This window comes from Haemaphysalis longicornis, unplaced genomic scaffold, assembly GCF_048455015.1.
Source record: "Haemaphysalis longicornis isolate Haplotype H1 unplaced genomic scaffold, Haemaphysalis longicornis Haplotype H1 scaffold_3, whole genome shotgun sequence".
NCBI lineage: Eukaryota > Metazoa > Arthropoda > Arachnida > Ixodida > Ixodidae > Haemaphysalis > Haemaphysalis longicornis.
Window position 1 is genome coordinate 212,614,898 of NW_027526335.1, and position 19,467 is coordinate 212,634,364.

Genomic DNA, 19,467 nt, shown 5'->3' on the forward strand with positions numbered 1-19,467 from the left:
CGGTAAGCGAGGCGAAACTGCGCTGCAGAAGGGTTTGTTGTTCCAGCCTCCGTGTTGCTGGATGCAACTAAAGTACATTTCAAGCGGGTCCTCGCCCAAATTGCTTGCTCAAATGTACCTACACACAGCAAAAAAAACAGGCACATAAAAACATTTGTAAGAGAAGTTGTGGTAAAGTTTTCTTAACATTACTTTGTAGTCGTTTGTATGCAAGGCATACATTAGCCACTTTCATCGACGTCATGCAACTAAACAGAAATCTGTTCTTCAAAGCAGACCTTAGTAGAAAAATTGCGGGGCTTATTCATATGGTGGTGGATTACCCAGTGAAACTGTTTTGGGTTCATTGGGTTGCACACAGTCACAGAACGGAACACTACCGACCAGAATATAGTTCAAATGCGTGCGTGAAACTGCCTGGTCTTGCCAACTACTGGAAAGCAATCAGGGGTTGCATTTAAACTTTAACACCTTCCCTTTGAAACAATATGGCGCCCTCCTAGAACTTTCTAAAAATGTCTTGGCGGAAGTCTAGTAGGGTTTCTGTACCAACCATTTTGTGTGCTCCACAACGCTCGTGCTCGAAATATAGATCTAAAGCTGCCCCCTTAAAAGAGCGTGTGATGAATAAAGGCTAGTAGCTTGCCGTGGCAGTCATTGGTAGGTGACAGTTATTGTTTCATTGCGTGTTTTTCCCACAGCAACGCTATAAGTTCAAACTGTTCGTTGTTTGTGCACTAAAAGACTGGTTAAGCAACCGACAATACCACTTTGCCTTAAGATTTACAACGCAAAGAAGAGGAGAGGAATAATGGCGAATGAAGAAGGGCTTATACACGAACCTTGCAGCAGGCTTCTACTTAGCCCATGCATCAGAGGCAAAGGTGTGATGAAAAATGCCTGTCATTTATATGAAATTCGTGTTGGAGGTCCTACAATCAAATTAAGCTACTACCGTAAGCATTTCAAGCCTTTCATTACTTCATTGCACTTGCTTTACCTAATGTAGTATACCTATGGACTAAGTACTCCTAACATAAGCGCTTCCACAGGAATTACAGTGAGGTAATTTTAGTTAATGGTTATATAACCATTGTAGATCCCGTTGCGTCATACAGCACCCTCACAAAGGCAGGCAAGTTGATGTTGTCTCTACACCTCAGCTCTTGTGACTTTATTGGATGTAAGGACAAATCCCATTACATGCACTATGGAAACGTGTGCCTGCCAAGCTCCCATCAGCTTTGACGTTTGTGTGCTGCTCCAGCGCGCAGCACCCGTGAAGGGATTGTATTTGCACGTGCAAAAGGACATGAAGGCCAAACGACTCTGTAATATTGGAAAGATGCATTAGTTCATAATTTGCTAAGATTTTGTTTGGCATGGAGTGATGTCGTTAATATTTGGGCATTTACTTTGCATATTCATAGATCCTATTTCAATCATCTCACTCGCTGAATAAGAACTGACGCACTGGGCGATGTCATACCTGGCGAAGTAGGCAAACATTGCATATTCTGACGAATGGATGAATTGCCGGGAAAGGGTTAACCTGCGCCTGTGCAATGCCATGCCTTCGCATGTGTGCCTCATGTCATCAGCCTGAAGTTCAGATGTTCATTCTGCTAGAAATTACCACCTTGCACCGAACTGGCCTTAAAAGTATGTCATTAAAAACAGATTGTTTGACCCTTATGATTTCGACAGGGGACATTCTCAAGCCTTCAGGTTCAAATGTGCATAATAACTTCAGCCATATACATCCTGTTCACAGCTATCGCATTTTGTGAACCAGCGTTTATGTTGTTTTGCGCTTTCTTTTGTTTTGTCTCAATGGTTCCTTAAATCCCTCGGCCACAGGGCTGGTAGAGTTGAGGCCGTCAAATGCCCTAAGGAAAAGCGTTATGTTTTAAGCAATGTTGCTCCTTAGATAAGTACTTCAAATTGACTGCTCAGCGCACCTACTGAATTGGGACTTCGTTATTACCAAGTGCTTGTTTTTCTGCCTCACCGAGGGCACTGCAAGGCGCGCAAAAACGTTGTCGTGTGTCTACTATTTCCGATTGAGGCAACTGCTGCAGTTGAAACTGTGTCTATAGTCAGCTGAACCAAAGCAAAGTGTCTCTTCTTTAATGTGGTATCTGTCAGCTAGCACTCTAGCTCTTTGTTTTTTCTGTTCTTTGTGATATTCTGGGAGCATATTACAGGAAAAAGGGTGGAATATGAGGTGATATCGGACATGCGGAGGGATAACAGTTGTATGGTATGGTAGGAGTGTGGCTCTACGTTTCAGCTTGCAGAGGATGTGCCCACTCCATTAAACAATTGTAGAGCCAACAGTTTACTTAGATATTGAACTTCTGTTTGCTTTTCTGCATAATTGTAGATTTCTAACTGTTTGAGTCTGTTGAACGGTTGTTCTGTAGGCTTTGCGGATGAGACGATTGAATTGACTGAGGATAGCGGAGACGTTAAGGCCTACGGCTTACAACTAAAGCTTGTGCACAGTGTATTCTTTGTAATGCCTTGATGCCTGCCTTATGATATCCTGCGTGTGATTCCTGTGTATTGGATTGATTGGATTGATGGCTCGATTGATGTTGTGTTTAATGTGTGGAAGCCATGACCTGGGCTATAGGTGCCATGGTGTGGGAGCCTGCATTAAGTTTGACTACCTGGAGACCTTCAGCGGGCATCGAAATATCGCTTCTCTAGTGGTTTCGCTTGTTCCCTCCATTTGAAAAGCAGCCACTGGGGCCAGGAACGAACTCACATCTTTGGGCTCAGCGGTACACCGCCTTATACCCCTGCCACACGGCAAATTTATTGTCATCCCCATCGAATGTCATTCGTTCAAAATGACATTTGTGCTCTGCCACAGGAGAAAATGTACTGCCATTCAATAAAAAATGACATTAGGAACTTAGTGAGCCTGCGGAAACCATTCGACTGCGTTCTGCCAGCAAACACATTATCTCGACACCAGAGGCTCGGCGGGAATGCCCACCCAAAACAAATTACTAAAGTGTCAGTAGCATTAAAATAATTTTATGCGTATAAGTTTTCAGTGATGTATTTATCCATATGAAACAAGCCGAATCGAGTTAAAAAAACAAAAGTGCTAGTCTCGCTACCAGGCCACCCTCAGCCGATATGGTGGGCGCCAGCTTCCGTGTTTGTATTTATGCTCCATGCTGGTGCTAGGGCAACGGGCGACGCTGAAGTGCTCCAGTGCCACTAGTTGGAGTTGCTACGCTCGCAACCACTGTGCTTGTCGGCTCTGTGCCCCCAAGCACAGAAGGGCTGCGAATTCTTTGCGCTGCCGTCTTAGCAACTCCACTTTGTGCTTTGCGCTGTCCATCGCAGGGCATACCACATGCATGCCGCTCAAGCGTTGGCTAGACTTTGCGTGGCTCATGATGCTTAATCGTGTTCAATAGGCTGCTGCAATTGTATTTAAAGTGCATTAAAAATAGCAGTAAAAAATAGTTGCTCCACGGAAGTTTTTACCCATTGCGACTGCCATCATTTGCAAATGACATTAATTTTGGCTGCGTAGCAGCACGTCAAGAAAATGGTATTAGGTCGACCGAATGACATTCTGTGGGAATGACGTGTAATTTGCCGTAGTCAGCGGTATTAGCCACTGAGCCACCAAGGCGGGTTGGTTTAGATTGCACAAGAAGTTACTTCAAGATGTACTCATGAGGTTGCATTCATGAGGTTGTATTCATTCATGAGGTTCTATTTTGAGTAGGCCCGGTAGCTGCATTGCATTTACCGCGGGTATTTCTATTCCTACAATGTAGACGTTCTTAGGGGTGGTGTAGGGAATGTTTGTTTAGCAGGGAGAGTCAGCAGCTCAGATGCAGAGGGAGGGCAGGGTAGGCCAGATTCCTGGGCAGTTTCATTTACTATCCGGGGGCACATCATCCAAGTCGTAATGCTAGTAGAGTGGGGTTTAGGTGAGGGATTTGCTACAGGTTGGGGGGAGCTGGAGCAGGGTGAGGTGGAATAAATAGCAAGGGAAGTGACTGCTCCTCGAGAGGGGTATTTGGTTAATAGTTTTGTGATACCTTAAGGGAGATCGCAGACTTAGTTCACTCAGTGTTTGTTTGAAGAGTCTGTGCTCCCAACGGTTTGTATTAATTTCTGTGCAGTTATTTTCAAGTAGTTCTACGTGCTGACTTTGCTGACGGAGCTCCTGAATGTTTGCGCTGCCAGTCTTACTTTCATCACCTGTTCAAAACAAAATCTGTAGATTACACGCATTTGTAAGGTATCGAGCGCATCTCACCTGCTGGTGGTATTGTACGTGTGCTTCGAAAGCTTGTTGGCGGCATGAAGGCCTTTTTTGGTCTGTAGTTGGTGAAGCAGGAGTATGTACTTCCACTGGATGCTATGAACATTAAACGAATGTGCAGACAGAGCTCGGAGAAGTTGTCGGTAGTTGCGAGCCTTTTGTATGGAATAATAACAAAGCAGAAAGGAGAACATTTAGAGGCAGTAGGCCCTGTAATCTAAGCATTGGCGTTCGTAACCGGCAAATTCTTATTGAGTTTATTTAATGACCTCAGGGATCAGTACGAGAAAGCACAGCTTGATTGGGCCCTGTCACGCTAGGCCATTTTTCACATAGTATGGCTTGTGAGCCCAGGTTAGTGAGGTCAGTAGCATGGCTCTCTAGTGCAGCTATATTGTACTCACCCAGTTCTGAAGCTATTGATGTTGCAACTCTTTATGGCCAGAAATTGCAGGAATGCGAACAGCGCTATCGTGTTATAACAACCTGATTGTACGTTCATGGTGGCACAACTCACTTCTATGCATCAGTTACTTAGCGAACTCTGGGTTTTTGTGTGCGGGTGTCTAGGTTTGCCTCATGTCATTTCAGTGTGCACTCAAACTAACTGTAGTCGTGGTGGTTCTGTCACTGCCTATTCTCTGCTTTTTTTTACACCCACATTGCAGCCATTCTTTGCTTGTTGCTGCCTTGCATGCAGTCATCAGCATGTCCTGAGGGAGCCTATAAGCTTCCGAAACTCCTGTGTTCTTTCAACCACTAGTCTGGGATAGCACTGGATAATCTTAAGGCTATTTGTGCCATAGAAATGCATAGGGAAAAAGTACTAGGGCACTCCACGACTGTAAATTGGAGACTTTCGTTATCTGGGGCAAAATGCGGAGCTTAAAAGAGGTAATCAGCGTACAAGGTGTTGCTATTTGTGAAAGTAATGATGTGGAATCCAGGGTGTCTTATAAAACTGGCACTAAGCATTACGCATGTTTTATTCATTCTTATGTTTTAGTAACGCTTTTCGCTTTTAATTTGGCAAAGCACTGTTCAGTGACAAAAATTTTTTGAAAGTTTTATTTAAAACAGAAAATTTGTCCCAAGAACAAATGCCCCATATACACATATGAACGGCAATATACTATGTATGGGAAACCCTTGGCAATAGTAACAATGGAAAGGTTCATTCGACGTTTTGGCCAACAGTCCCGCCTTCGCTAAAAGTAAAAATACAATCTAGTTGGGCGCATTTCTATAATTCCACCACAGTATCACAACTACGGTGAAACAAATGAACCAAAGAGAAAAAGGGAACGGAGAGAAAAAAGCCAAAAAAAGAAGAGGAAGTGCTCTCGTATGAGTGAGTCAGGCAGTAGGGGAGTGATAATTGCAGAAATTTTTTGCATGGCGACAGCACCTGCCCCCACTGCCATTCCCCCTGTTTTCGAAAAAAAGAGCGGCAATGGGGGGAAAAGAGGCCGAGGGTGTTAGAGGCTTTGAAAAATATGTCACTGATTGGCAGGGAGTGACCCAGAAGTGGTCAATATCCTGCGTTTCCCCTCTCGATTTGTCTGGGAAGATTGGGGAATGAAAATAAAAGAAGGGTAGGCAGAGAGGCCAGAGGATATTTCTCCTTAAGCCCAAGCTTATTACCACAAATAAGTTTTGAAGTGTAAAAACGAAATGTAAAAGAGCAATTTGCAAATAATACCGATGTTCTGGCACAAAATGAAAAGTAAAGGGAAAGCAGAAATAGAAGAAAAGTGGGCAAAAAATGGGGCGATGAATACAAAGGAAGCATAAAAACGGGAAATGCTGCCACTTAGCCGATTCTCACGCCTAAACGGTTATTTCAATAGTCCAGTGCCATGTGCATGGTTAGAGAGATGACAATGTTTTAATCGCCGCAAGTGGCCTTAGATTTTTGTGCATATAATTTTTAACATGTTGCATTGGTATGGCATATGATTCACATTGTTGCAGCTCTAGCTTTGACCTAAGCCAATATTTAAGAGTGATGCTTAGTTCATCGAAAGAAAGGTTTGGAAGGCTCGGGTGCTTCAGAACAAGAAGGTTTGGGTTTAGTTTTGAGTGGGCCGTCTGATTATTTCACGTGAGCTTTAAGAACTCTTGTGTTTGTCCCATATACGCTGCACTCAAGCAAATACGTAAAATTGGAGAAGTAACATGCCAAGTTCCTCCAAATTAGCAGAGTGCAAGGTTGAGGGAGCCGGTATGCGTGCGTATAGATATTTCACATCAGGACTACTTCTAACGAGCACCTACACGTAGTTTACTATGCCCTCGGCTGCTTGCTTAATCACCATGTTACGTTGACTTTCCCTTTCATTCAAAGAAGTAACGTACGCGGAGCATCAGTAGTTCTAGTCTTTAGGCACTGTTACACTGCACATTTTTGTTTATGTATAGAACAGGAAGAGGCTAAGGTACTTATAAGAAATGTGCTTACATATATGCCAACATTCAGACTTTGTATTTGCCAGCCAGGGCACTATCAACACAGGCCCACATGTACAACCATAAATACCCTGAATGTGAAGCCCCTTATTCCAACAACCACCACCTTGGTCTGCCCAGGTTTCTCGTGTGTGAAGGCCTACATCTCACCAGTGAAACAATCTGCCGCCGCCACTGCCAACTCCTTAAATTCCCCCGAAGCTACGCTCAAACTGCCACTTTCTATGGAAGATCAAGTGGATGCCCAATTTTTCAAGCATTAATAACCCAAGGCACAAAAAGGAGGGAAATGCCTTGCCACAAGCCAAGAACCTCTGACGTTTCATATTACCTCTGGTGAAAAGAAATTTCCAAGTGGAACCCCAAATGGCAAAGATAAAACCCGTACAAGCATCCTGGCGGCAACAAAAAGGTGAGCGGTTCTAATGCTTTCTCACACTTTGTCCTCATACACAAGCCACTCCTCTCTCTCCGCTGCTGTAATAAGAAACATTTATAGCCTCATAGCAGAGACTGTTGAGACAAGCAAGGTTTCTTTCTGTTTGGAAAATGAAATCCTCAAACCAGAAATATATAACCGTGCTAAAACAAAACACTCACAAACACCCCACCCCCTTCCAAACGCGTGAAGGTCTCTGGGGCCACCCAGGTTTCTGCAGAGAACACCATGCGTGGTGAGCGGCTCGATCACAGAATCACTGTTTAAACACAAAGCGCCTAGTCAACTCGAAAAATCCTGCGTAAGCATAAAAATGAATATATCGAGCTTCAGCAACACCACCGTCAAGTGTAATGTTGAAGCTAACACATAGAACCTCTGTACTCAAATGGACATGTGTATAGGAGAGATCCCCAACAGCATCGACAACCTATATGGGCACATCCCGAAAATTGGCCCCCGAATAAGAAGTAGCTGGATTCTATCCATTAGAGCTGTAACAATGGGTCAAACAGCAGGTTCCAGACACACGAGCTGTAATAGATGCAGTCAACCTTGATGATAAAGGAAATGCGAAAACGCAAATATGTCTTCATTGTTGATAGGATCCCCTGTAGCCCCCCAAATATGATCCTTTCTGCTTTGAGATTATAAGAGGTTAATTGACCTATGTGAAGAGCATACAAATCTGCTTTCAACCTTCTTTTCAACACACCCATTGCCATTCTCAAAGGTGTTGGAGAGCACAGTATGGCGGGGACCTTACTGAAGCCCACCTTTCCAATCAGGCGGTCCGTTTATCCGAAACTCCTACTGGAAACTACTTGCTTAAAGGAGCCATGAAGGCAAAACACAAGTTTGGTTCATTCAAACGATTGCCTCGTTAGAAGCATACTGACACCGCTTTTAACGTAAACTTCGCAAAATAAGCTGTATAATTAGGAAAAAAATGGGAAGGTCATGTGACCCACTCACTTATTTCCCGGAACAGACCATGTGATGTCATTCCAGCCAGCTCGGCAATTGGCGGAGGTCGGCAAAAGCAAACGAAAATTAGGCAGAGCTTATAACCTTGCCAAACCGGCTATTTGCGCTTAAATTTAGGCCATATTATTTTTAGAGCAGTAAGAATTGTGGGACCCACTGTGGAAGTTACGAAAGCACACGTAAACACAGAAGTACCGATGCGTACTGCTGTTGGTACTGAGCGAACTATGCTTGGTTTACCTGCACAGGACAGCGGGGCTCTAGCGTAGTTTTAGACGACTAGCCGATTGACGCAAGGGACGATGTCTTACGTGACCATATTTGTCCAGCGAGCACTCTGTTTCCCGAAACGATTATTTTCTCCCTGAACAAAAAACAAGCCATGTTCATATACGGTCAAAAACAAACCAGAGGCAGAAAACGGCTTGGCACGGTATGGTGGCACCATCTACGTTCACTAACGGTAAAAAAGGCTTTCTCATCTGCTGCAGAGCGATCGGTTGCTGTGATGTCAATGCAGACCACGAAAACACACGATTTAACGGGAAAATCGAAATTTTAACGTACATTCATTAACTTTTCAGTGAATAAAACATCGTTGGCATCCGGAAGAGCGCTCATGACAATATAAAACACGAATTCTTTCGAATAAAACATACTTGTACTTTGTCTTCATGGCTCCTTTAAACAGCTAAGTATAGGTCATAACGACTACGTTCTTCGGTTCTCCTGTGTTAAGCCATGCAAACCTTGCCAATAAACCAAAAAATTAGCAGTGGCTTAGCTCGGCTATGCCACGATATACGTACCGTGAGCTAAGGTTGAGCTGGTTATTCTTAGCATTCCTAGTTGTCTAGAAAACGCCCCGCTTTATGTATACCCCCACTGATAACTCTGCGCATGCGCACAATATGACAGGCGCTATTAAGTGGCTCCGGCGCAGCGTCAGACTTGGCTACTGCGCAACAAAGGAGCACAGCTGGGCACGCGCCGGCGCCAGGGCGTCTGCCCCGGCTATGACGTCACTCCTCTGGACTGCGCAAACCGCCGAGGCGCGCGCGAAGGCGGCAAAGCGCGTGTTGGGGGCGGTTCCGGTGCGCCAGCTGTGCGCCGTGTGACGTCACTGCTCCTTGCGCATGCGCAGCACGGCTTCCCATGAGCCACGCGAAACTGATCAACTTCGACCAGTGTAGATCACGCTACAATACCCACCACCATGTATCCATTTACCGTGCATGTCCCAGGGAACAGAGAACACAAGCCCTTGAGAAAGTCCTTCTTTGGTCTGATGCACTCTATGTGGATGCTGCAGAATCGACACTCTGCGCCACATTTGCCACTACAGTGATAACAACACTGATAACCTCCCTGTTGACTTTGACCCCGTCAATAACAATTCACTTCAAAAGGGCCGTTCAAAAATTTCCCAAACACCATGTTTTGATGCTAGCATTCGAAATTCTCACTGCCACCTACTCCACTTCCATAGTGAAATGTGTCCACTCTGACACTGCCCTCAGGGTTATCATGCTGCCTATAATACGGGTTGAGGTCTCACACTCCAATCTGTGGTCAGCCTCAAGCCTTATCACGGAGGCAGACCTTCCAGGCATACACTTGTTACATGCAGAAGAATTGCAGCCTTTCCCGCCTTGCGTACCTCCCGGCTCACACCGATCTTACAAATTCCAAAGAGCACATGCCGTGTCTACTCCGGAACAATCCCAAATGCCACTAAACTTCACCCAACCCACCCTTCATCATACTTTTCCCCAGAATGCCCGTGTGTGCGCACCCTTGCAACCCTTTCCCGAATCTTCTGGGGATGCTCCAAGTGTCCATTTGTCCTAATTCTTTCGTCAAGAGGTGTAGGGAGGAGGCATAGGAATTACAGAATAAAGATATAAGCCTCCTTAGTTTGCACCTTTAGCTGTCGATGTTGCCTGCTGCATCACCCGGCAGATACAGACGCCCCGTGAACCACGTTATGCTCGGCGAAAATGTATCCGCTTTCTCTCTCTCTGCCATTGAAAATGTTTTGCAAGTTTTCTGTAAACGTTGGGATGCCTTTTGTGGCTCTGAGTTAAGAATAGCATGACCGCCGACTACACATTTGTGATTTTCAAACGCGCTGCTTGTGTTGCGCTGCATGTGTTCCGCTGCACACTACACAACCACAAGACACCCACGCGTAGATGAAGCCACTCAACTACTTACGGCGCACATCCTCGACGCCGCCCGAAAGTCCATTCCCCACGCCTCTGGTGCCCCGCGCAACCAGGGGATGCCGTGGTGGATTGAGGACTGTGGGCGGGCGCGAGAGGCCCAGAACCAGGCGTGGGGTATCCTTCATCGGTACCCCACGTCGGGTAACCTTATTTTGCTCAAACGGGCCAAGGCGTTCGGAAAACGTGTGTGCCGTGAGGCAAAACGCGATAGTTGGCGTTCATTCATAAGATCAAATAACTCCTACAACACAGGAAAAGTGTGGACACGTATACGCAAACTCAAAGGACAACAAACACACAGCCTGCCGCTGGTCAGCAAAACAGGCGACACATTTAAAAACCAGGCTGGCACACTTGCACAACACTTCCAACACGTGTGCAGTTCAGTACACTAGACAAACACTTTAATCAAACATAAACTCTCAACTGAAAAGAAGCCCTTACATGACAACGAAAAATGAGCCACTTCCTATAACTCTAGGTTCACACTTCATGAGCTGTGGGGTGCTCTGAGCGCGTGTAAACCCTCAGCTCCGGGCCCAGACAACATCACATATACAATGATACAGCACTTGCACACACATACACTTGTTACACTCCTTCACCTTTTCAACAAGATATAGCTTTCAGGGCACATTCCAAAGTCTTGGAGGGATGCCATAGTTGTAGCATACTTGAAAGAAGGGAAGGATCCTTCCTCTCCCGCTAGCTAGCGACCCTCTGCCCTGACTCGCTGCCTGTGCCAGCTTCTCGAGATGATGATAAACCGGCGGCTCGTGCACTTCTTGGAGTACAACGGCCTTCTCGAAAGCTGCCAAGCAGGCTTCACGGCGGGGAGATCCACAAACGATCAACTCGTGGCACTATAGTAATACATCAAGGATGCCTTCATTCACAAACAGTTCTGTTTAACTGCGTTTTTCGACCTCGAAAAGGCCTATGACACCGCCTGGCGTTATAGAATTCTTATTTACCTCAAGTCATTCGGTGTTTCTGGTAATTTTTTTCACACCCTTGCTAGTTACTTGTCGGAAAGAAGCTTTGACGTCAGAGTTAGTTGTGCACTGTCAAAGATTCATGTGCTAGGTGGAGTGTTGAGATGCACGCTTTTCATAGTTAAGAAGAACTCTCTTGGAAAGGCATTGCCACCTACAATCTCTTATTCCATGTATTTAGACGACGTCCTTTAAACCATGTGATGATGATGGTTGGATGTTTATGGCGCAAGGCCAACTGGGGCAAAGAGCGCCAAAACAATAGTCATTTATGACGGGTGAAACCTTAAACACTAAGTAAAGTCAGCAAAAACAAAAGTAAAATCACAAAACGACAATGAGCATGGCTGGTGTGTAGGGCCAGATTTCATTATGCGTGATAGGAAATGAGGTTTAAAAACTTGACGTCTGACAAATACTCAAACACACGTTTCACGGAAACAATGGCATGATCACCTAGAAAAAACGGTGGATGTAGGGGAATAGGTTGTCTGTAGAGTTCTCTGAAGTGTTTGCGTCGTGTTGTGCGAAGTGCCTTGCATTTGATTAGTATGTGCACTACGGATAGGGCTTCTCCGCACCTGCTGCACTGGGGTCTAGAAGATCCCGTCAGCAGATACGAGTGCGTTGCATGGGTGTGCTCTATCCACAGCCTACCCCAAGGCGACTTCCGTGTGTCTGTTGCGTGAGTCAGCTGTGTACCGACCCAAGTGTGGCTTTATTACTTGTAGTTTGTTGTCTGTATGTTCAATCCAGTGTGTGTGCCATGTTCTGCGCAGGTGTTGTCTTATGTGTGGCTTGAGGTCTGTGTAGGGTATCGTTGTAATGCTTACAGTGTTCCTGAGTGCAGCAGCAGCGGCCCTCTCGTCTGCCAACTCGTTCCCAGCGTGTCCTGGGACCCAGCAGAGGACCAGCTCATGCTTTTGTGCATACATGGACATGATAGTGTTAAATACAAGATTAACTATGTGGTTTTGGGGGGCCTTGTGCGATGATAGTGCGCGAACAACACTCAAAGAATCTGTATAGATTATTGGAATTGGGGATTTTATTTTCAAGAATGTGTCGTACAGTCAGTAAAATTTCATACGCTTCTGCTGAAAAAATTGTTGTGTGCACGCTCATGGTTCTGGCTGCATTGAAATGAGGACCATGAGCAGCGCACGACGCCATACTGGAGGTTTTAGAAGTGTTACTATAAAATTCTGCACATGTGTATTTAAACTGCAAAGACAGAAAGTGCTGCAGTATTGCAGCTCGTGGTACCCGATTTTTGTTAAGTTTCATAAAAGAAAGGTCGCACGTCACAGGGCGAACTTGCCAAGGCGGCACGATGTTTGAAAAGGATGACCTATACACATCTAAAAACGAAGAACTGAGATCCGAGGCTCGCTCTCTCACTCTAAGTGAAAAGGGCAGAGGAACGGATGGGCGATTTACAAAGAGCAGAGATGTTGATGTATCGTTAAAGACAGGATAGAAAGGATGATTATTCAGTGATTAAATTTTAAAAGCATAAAGCAAGTCCATGTACGTTCGTTGGTTCTCAAGGCTCCACTTATCACACTCGACATACAGACTCGACAGGGCTAGTTCGAAATGCACCCGAGGCGAGACGAAGCCCCAAGTGTAGCACTGGGTCAAGCATTCGTAACGCTGTTTTACTCACCGACCCATACACCACACTGCCATAGTCCAAACGAGACCCAACAAAAGCAGTATACATGCGTAGCAGGAGTTCTTTATCGGAACCATATGATTGGTGGGAGAGAACCTTAAGGATATTCATTGTTTTAAGACATTTTTGTTTTAGTTGTTTCATATGAGGGATAAACGAAAGTTTTTCATCAAGAATTATACCGAGCAACTTGTGTTCTTTTTTGACCGGAATCGAGACACCATATCTGTATCCGGCCTGATCCCACGCCTTCTGGAAAAAACACAAGTGCTCTTGACTGGGTTCAGCTTAAAACCGTTCTGATCAGCCCAGCCTGCTAGTTTGTTGACACCAAGCTGGACGTGGCGTTCGCAGATTGACATATTCCATGATTTAAAAGATATTTGCACATCATCTACATACATTGTACAGGAAATGGTTCGTGGCAACGCCTTTCTAAATGAGTTCATCTTGACAATGAGCAATGTGCAGCTCAAAACGCCACCTTGAGGCACGCCGTTTTCCTGCAGACAAATATTTGAAAGGGCAGTGCCAACTCTCACACAAAAGGTTCGCTCCGCCAGGTAGCTATGAAGAGTATTAAACATATTGCTCGAGACACCGAAGGCTTTGAGGTCGCAAAGTATCCCGTATCGCCAAGCGGTAACGTAGGCTTTCTCAAGATCAGAAAAGACCGTAGCACAAAACTATTTATGGACAAACGCATCCTTGATATGCGACTCAAGGGCTACGAGTTGGTCGTTTGTGGATCGCCCCACCCTGAAGCGGGCCTGGCAGCTCTCGAGAAGACCATTGAACTCTAAGAAGTACACGAGTCTCCTGTTGATCATCTTCTCGAGAAGCTTGCCCAGGCAGCTTGTGAGGGCGATGGGTCGGTAACTGGCGGGAGAAGAAGGGTCCTTACTCTCCTTCAGGAACGCCACTACAATAGCCTCCCTCCAAGATTTTGGGGATGTGCCCCGAAAGCCCTATGTTGTTGTATAGGTGTAGGAGTGTTTCAAGAGTGTCCGAGTGTAGGTGTTGTATCATGGTGTATGTAATCTTATCTGCGCCTGGAGCTGAAGGTTTACATGTGCTCAGGGCAGCCCTCAACTCATAGAGTGTAAATTCAGAATTGTAACCAGATTTTGACCTGTTATTGTCATGTAGGGACCTCTTTTCACAAGTATTTTTATGTTTCAGGAAAGTGTTTGTGTAGTGTGCAGAGCTGGAAACGTGTTGGAAGTGTTGTACAAGGGTGTTAGCCTGGTCTTCGAGTGTGCCCCTGTTGTACTAACCAGGGGCAGGCTATGTGTATGTTGTCCTTTAAGTTTGCGTATTCTTGTTCATACCTTGTGTGCATCTGTGTATGAGTTAATGGATGTAAGGAAGGTGCGCCAACTCTCTCGTTTTGCCTCACGGCGCACACATTTTCCGAACGCCTTGGCCCGTTTGAACAAGATAAGGTTACCCTACGTGGGGTACCGACGAAGGATACCCCACGCCTTGTTCTGGGCCTCTCGCGCCCGCCTCCAGTCCTCATTCCACCACGGCCTCCGCTGGTTGCGCGGGGCTCCAGAGGCGTGGGGAATGGACTTTTCGGGGGCATCGAGGATGTGCGCCGTGAGGAGTTGGGTAGCTTCTTCAACGTGTAGGTGTCCTATGGATGTGTGGTGTAGTTTGGATGTCTCTGTAAATGTATTCCAGTTAGCTCGTGCTTCATCGGACCTATTATGGGAAGATCGACTGCATGGGCCTTTACCTATATACGTTAGTGACGTGGGGAAGTGGTCACTGCCATATGGCTCAGTGCCCACACCCGACTCGAGAAGAGGAAAGAGAACTACAGAGCCAATAGCCAAGTCAAGATATGGGTATGTGTTGTGTCCTATGTTATGGTATGTAGGCTGTTTATTGTTGAAAAGGCATGCTCCTGAAGGTATAAGGAATTTCTCTATCAGTCGACCTCGGGCATCCGTTCTGGAGGAGCCCCAAAGAGAGTTGTGTGCATTAAGGTCGCCTGGTAGAATGTACTGTTCGGGCAGCTGGTCGACCAGAGCCTCGAAGTCAGAGCTCGAAAGTGCATAATCATTAGAATGTAATTGGAGCATACCGTTACCAACCTATTAAAAATTATTGTGCAGATGGCTACAGCCTCTAGGACAGTATTCAAGGTGACAGGGTGGCATGCTAAGGATTTTCGGGCGATTACGCCCACACCGCCATAAGAGTGTGTGCAGCCATCCCTGTCCTTTCTGTATACAAGGTAACTAGTCAAGAAATTTGTGGGTTTGGAATTCAGATGTGTTTCCTGGACACACATTACCATTGGCACAGATTAAGCGCCAGGCACAACTGGGGGAAGTAAAACAGAGAGGAAAGGGGTGCACTAACAACTGACCTTTATTCGTTCCGAAAGCGATTATAAAGCCACAAAAAACACCATGAGACACTAGTTCCACCACGTGTGGAAACGATTACAGCTGCCGCACACGCCTAACTAATCATCCAGATAATCCACCTCACTCCAAATAAGGTCAACTGAAGGTTTGCTGAGACATCGGTCCCCCATCTTTTTTATGATGTAGGCCTCGAACACTTCCCGTTCTTCTTTTTCGCGATATGAATGCAGCACTCGGGTCCTCTCAAACGCTGGTTCACAGCCCTTTGGCTTGCAGTCAGTCTTACAGTGAAGAGCCAGATTGCTTCCTGTTCCCGTCTTCAGTGTCGCCGCATGTTCACGCAACCGGTCGTTGAGGCTGCGCCCCGTCTGTCCTACGTATACACGGCCACACTTCAAGGTGATCTGATACACTACGTGTTTTGAACACTCCACAAACGCAGTGGCATGCTTCTTGCTGCAGACAGGAGGCCTGGGTCCGCATCGGTTAACTATGCGACACATAGCTACGAGTTTGTTGGGAGCGCTGAAGACCACGCGCACACCGGCACGCTCAGCATTTTTCTTTACGCGATGCGATATCCCATGTATGCATGGGTTGACGGCAATCTTCTGCCGTTCCTTCTGTCCGATGTTCTACTGGCTGGCGCCTTCGTGCTGCTCATTTAAAAGCTTTCCCGCCAAGCCGCAAAGCATCGATGCAGGGAAGCCCGCCTGGAATAGTCTCGCGACCTGCGAGACCAAACTCTCTTGTATCTGGTGCTGGCAGGACCTTACAAGGGCGTTCCTGAAGGCAGCGACCGCTATGCCCCGCTTGACCAACTTGGAGTGTCCAGAGGTGAGCGGAAGCAAGGCTTTTTTGTAGCGGGGGGAGTACACCCAGCAAACGTGGTCCTTCAAGAGCGTCAGCTCCAGGTCGAGGAACCTCAGGCGACGCTCAAGTGGCAGCTCCATGGTCAGTGTCATAAAAAAGGCCTACGTCATAAAAAAGATGGGGGAGCGATGTGTCAGCAAACCTTCAGTTGACCTTTGTTCGAGTGAGGTGGATTATCTGGATGATTAGTTAGGCGAGTGCGGCAGCTGTAATCGTTTCCACACGGGGTGCAACTAGTGTTACATGGTGTTTTTCGTGCCTTTATAATCGCCTTCGGAACGAATAAAGCTCAGTTGTTAGTGCGCCCCTTTCCTGTCTGTTTCACTTCCCCTAGTTGTGCCTGGCGCTTAATCTGTTCCCATGATGAAGTACCAACTAGTTCGCATCGACACATTAATTCAACACACTTGGCTGATTGGTATGCAGAATCTCATCATACATGTCGTCAAGATTACTCAGAAGGCCTATGCAGTTGCATTGAACTATGTTTTCTCTTCCCATTATTTAGTGTGAGAGCTACTGGAGTATGTATGTTTATGTGTCGTCTTTCGGGGCTGTGACTCTTGGATTGGGCTTTCTGGGCCTTTCTGTAGGCTTGGACGTCGGAGGCCGATCCTTGCGCTGCGTTGCAGGCAAGAATGGCACGACGTCCATCTCGTCGTCCGATGTCCTGAGTGTGCCCGTCGAATTGGGCCCCCCGGGCTTGGCCCCCCTTTGGGGGCCCTTCGTTTGACCCGCCACCGCCGCGGGTGTCGGGGGCACCAGAAGTGGCACGAGCGGTGCGGGGGCGGTGGAAGCCGGTGCGGAGCCCGTGGTGTCCATGGCACCGTCCAACGCACTGGAGGATGGGGAGCAGGGACGGGAGCGGCACCGGTCCCGACAGAAGAGGTTGCCACCACAACCGCTGCTGGCTCAGCCAGCGGTGCGGAGGCGGGTTGGCCTGCCATAGGCAACGCAGGGGGGGGGGGGGGCGGGGGCGGGACCAACTGCGACTCGCGGTACTGGGTCCCCGCCGAAAGCAGACGCCGCTCTGCCCCCCGGCGAGCTGCGTCGGCGTACCTCCCCAGGGGGAAAGAGGCGAACCTCTTTCGCGCCTCTGGGAAGGTGATGTTTTCCGTGACCTTGATGTTTATTATTTTTTTCTCAAGTTTCAACCGCTTGCAGGTTCGCGAATATGCAGCGTGAGGTCCTTGGCAATTGGCACAGAGCAATTGAATGGATGTACAGTCATCAGTGAGATGATGTTGGGCACATTTAGCGCAGGTTGGCTGGCCCCGACACGAGTTAGTACCGTGCCCGAAACGCTGGCACTTGTAGCAGCGACGTGGATTCGGCATGTACGATCGGACGGAGCACGAGATGAAGCCTGCTTAAATGGATTCAGGAAGTGTGGAGCGGTTGAAAGTCAAGATTATATGCTTCGTGGGGATTTCCTGCTTGTCTCGTCTGATGGTGATACGCCTCACTGCAGTTACACCCTGATCTTTCAGGCCTTCGAACAGATCAGCTTCGGTCTCATTCAACAAATCGGTCTCCGAGATCACACCCTGAGAGCTGTTGAGGCTACGATGGGGAGTGACTCTGATGGCCAAATCTGCCATGCAGGTTTGCGACAAGAGGTTAGTGGCTTGTTGCTGCGTCTTGACATTTACTAGGACTTCACCGGTACGGAGTTTCTTAATATCGAACGATTTTCCGAGGATGCCTTCCAGGAACTTAGTGATCAAGAATAGGGACATGAAAGAAACAGGGTTTGTTTTGTCAACTGCCTCGATAACCAAGAATCGAGGATAGTTGTCAGGTTTCGGAATGTGGATTGTTGGAAGGGATGGAAAGGAAACTTCGGTGCGGACCCTTTTCGGGGGCCGATCACGTCTGGGGGGGGGGGGGTTGAATTATCCATATGGCATAGGAAAAAGCAGGGAGACGGGGGTACTTTCTTTTTTGACCTTACCCTGGTAGTCAAAGAGGTCCCGGAGCTCCCTGCCTGGTAGACAGTCAGGGAGCCCATCGGCCGGAGTTTGACCAAGGCTCCGACGGCCGCCGTTAGAGGTTTCTACCCTTCACCTTAAAAACACATCACCACGGTAGGTCACAGCTTATGTTGGGGGGCTCGGGGTCCGCGGTATCGCCAGTACCGTCACCAAGATTACTCAAGGTGCCCCGTGCGGGGCCTTTAAACCATGTAATATGTCCATCTGTGAACGTAAAGTCCAGCTCGGCGTCAAGAAACGTGCGGGCTGGGCAGACAAGAATGGTTTTAAAATTAATCCTGGAAAGAGCTCTTGTATTGTGTTCTCCAGGAAGCGTGGGGTCCACCCTGACCCAGACATCACTCTTAAGAACGCACCGATTCCTGCGAACAAGGAGCACAAGTTTTTAGGTATGTTATTCCATGAAAAGCTTACATTCATTCCTCATATCAAACAGCTCAAATGCAAAAGCTTAAAAACAATGAACATTCTTAAAGTCCTCTCACACCAACTTATGGGGCCGACAAACAAATCCTGCTGCGCCTTTACACAGCCTTGGTGGGGTCTCGGCTTGACTGCGTCAGTGTCGTGTATGGGTCAGCGACAACAACAGCCCTTAAAATGCTCCACCCAGTGCTGCATCTTGGCGTTTGCCTCTCATGCGGCGCTTTCCGCACTAGCCCTGTCGAGAGCCTGTATGTCGAGTGTGACAAATGGTGCCTAAGACATCAGCGGGAGCATGTTGACTTGCTGTATGCATTTCTTACCAACCATCATTTAAATCCTACTGTGAACGATACACCAAATTTACAACTCTTTTAACAGCCATCTATCTCCCCACCTTTCTCTCTCAGAGTTAGGGAGGAGGCTTGTGCACTCACGGTCCCTCTGTCAGACACGCCCAAGACACCCACCCATAATTTAATTCCACCATGCATCTACGTCCTATATCATGCGACCTATCATTCACACTAGTGGAAAAAAATTGGGTACCCAGGAGTGCAATTCTTCAGCACTTCCTGTTCCTGCAGCACAAGTACAGGTGCGCAGAATTCTATAGCGACGCGTCCAAAACTGGTTCTGCTCTCTCTTGTGCAGCGCACGGAGAAATTTTAGAGTCAGCAAAACAATGAATTTTCAT

The 19,467-nt window shown here is 47.0% G+C and overlaps 1 protein-coding gene across 1 annotated transcript in view; it reads right to left on the reverse strand.

Annotated features, from left to right (window-relative positions):
• LOC144175685 (uncharacterized) overlaps positions 1–16,433 on the reverse strand; it is a 32,756-nt gene extending 16,323 nt beyond the window's left edge. Inside the window, exon 1 of the mRNA XM_077704726.1 lies at positions 16,257–16,433. Coding sequence (XP_077560852.1) covers positions 16,257–16,433 — 177 coding nt within the window. The remainder of the gene's footprint in view (positions 1–16,256) is intronic.
• Between the last annotated feature and the right edge of the window lie 3,034 nt (positions 16,434–19,467).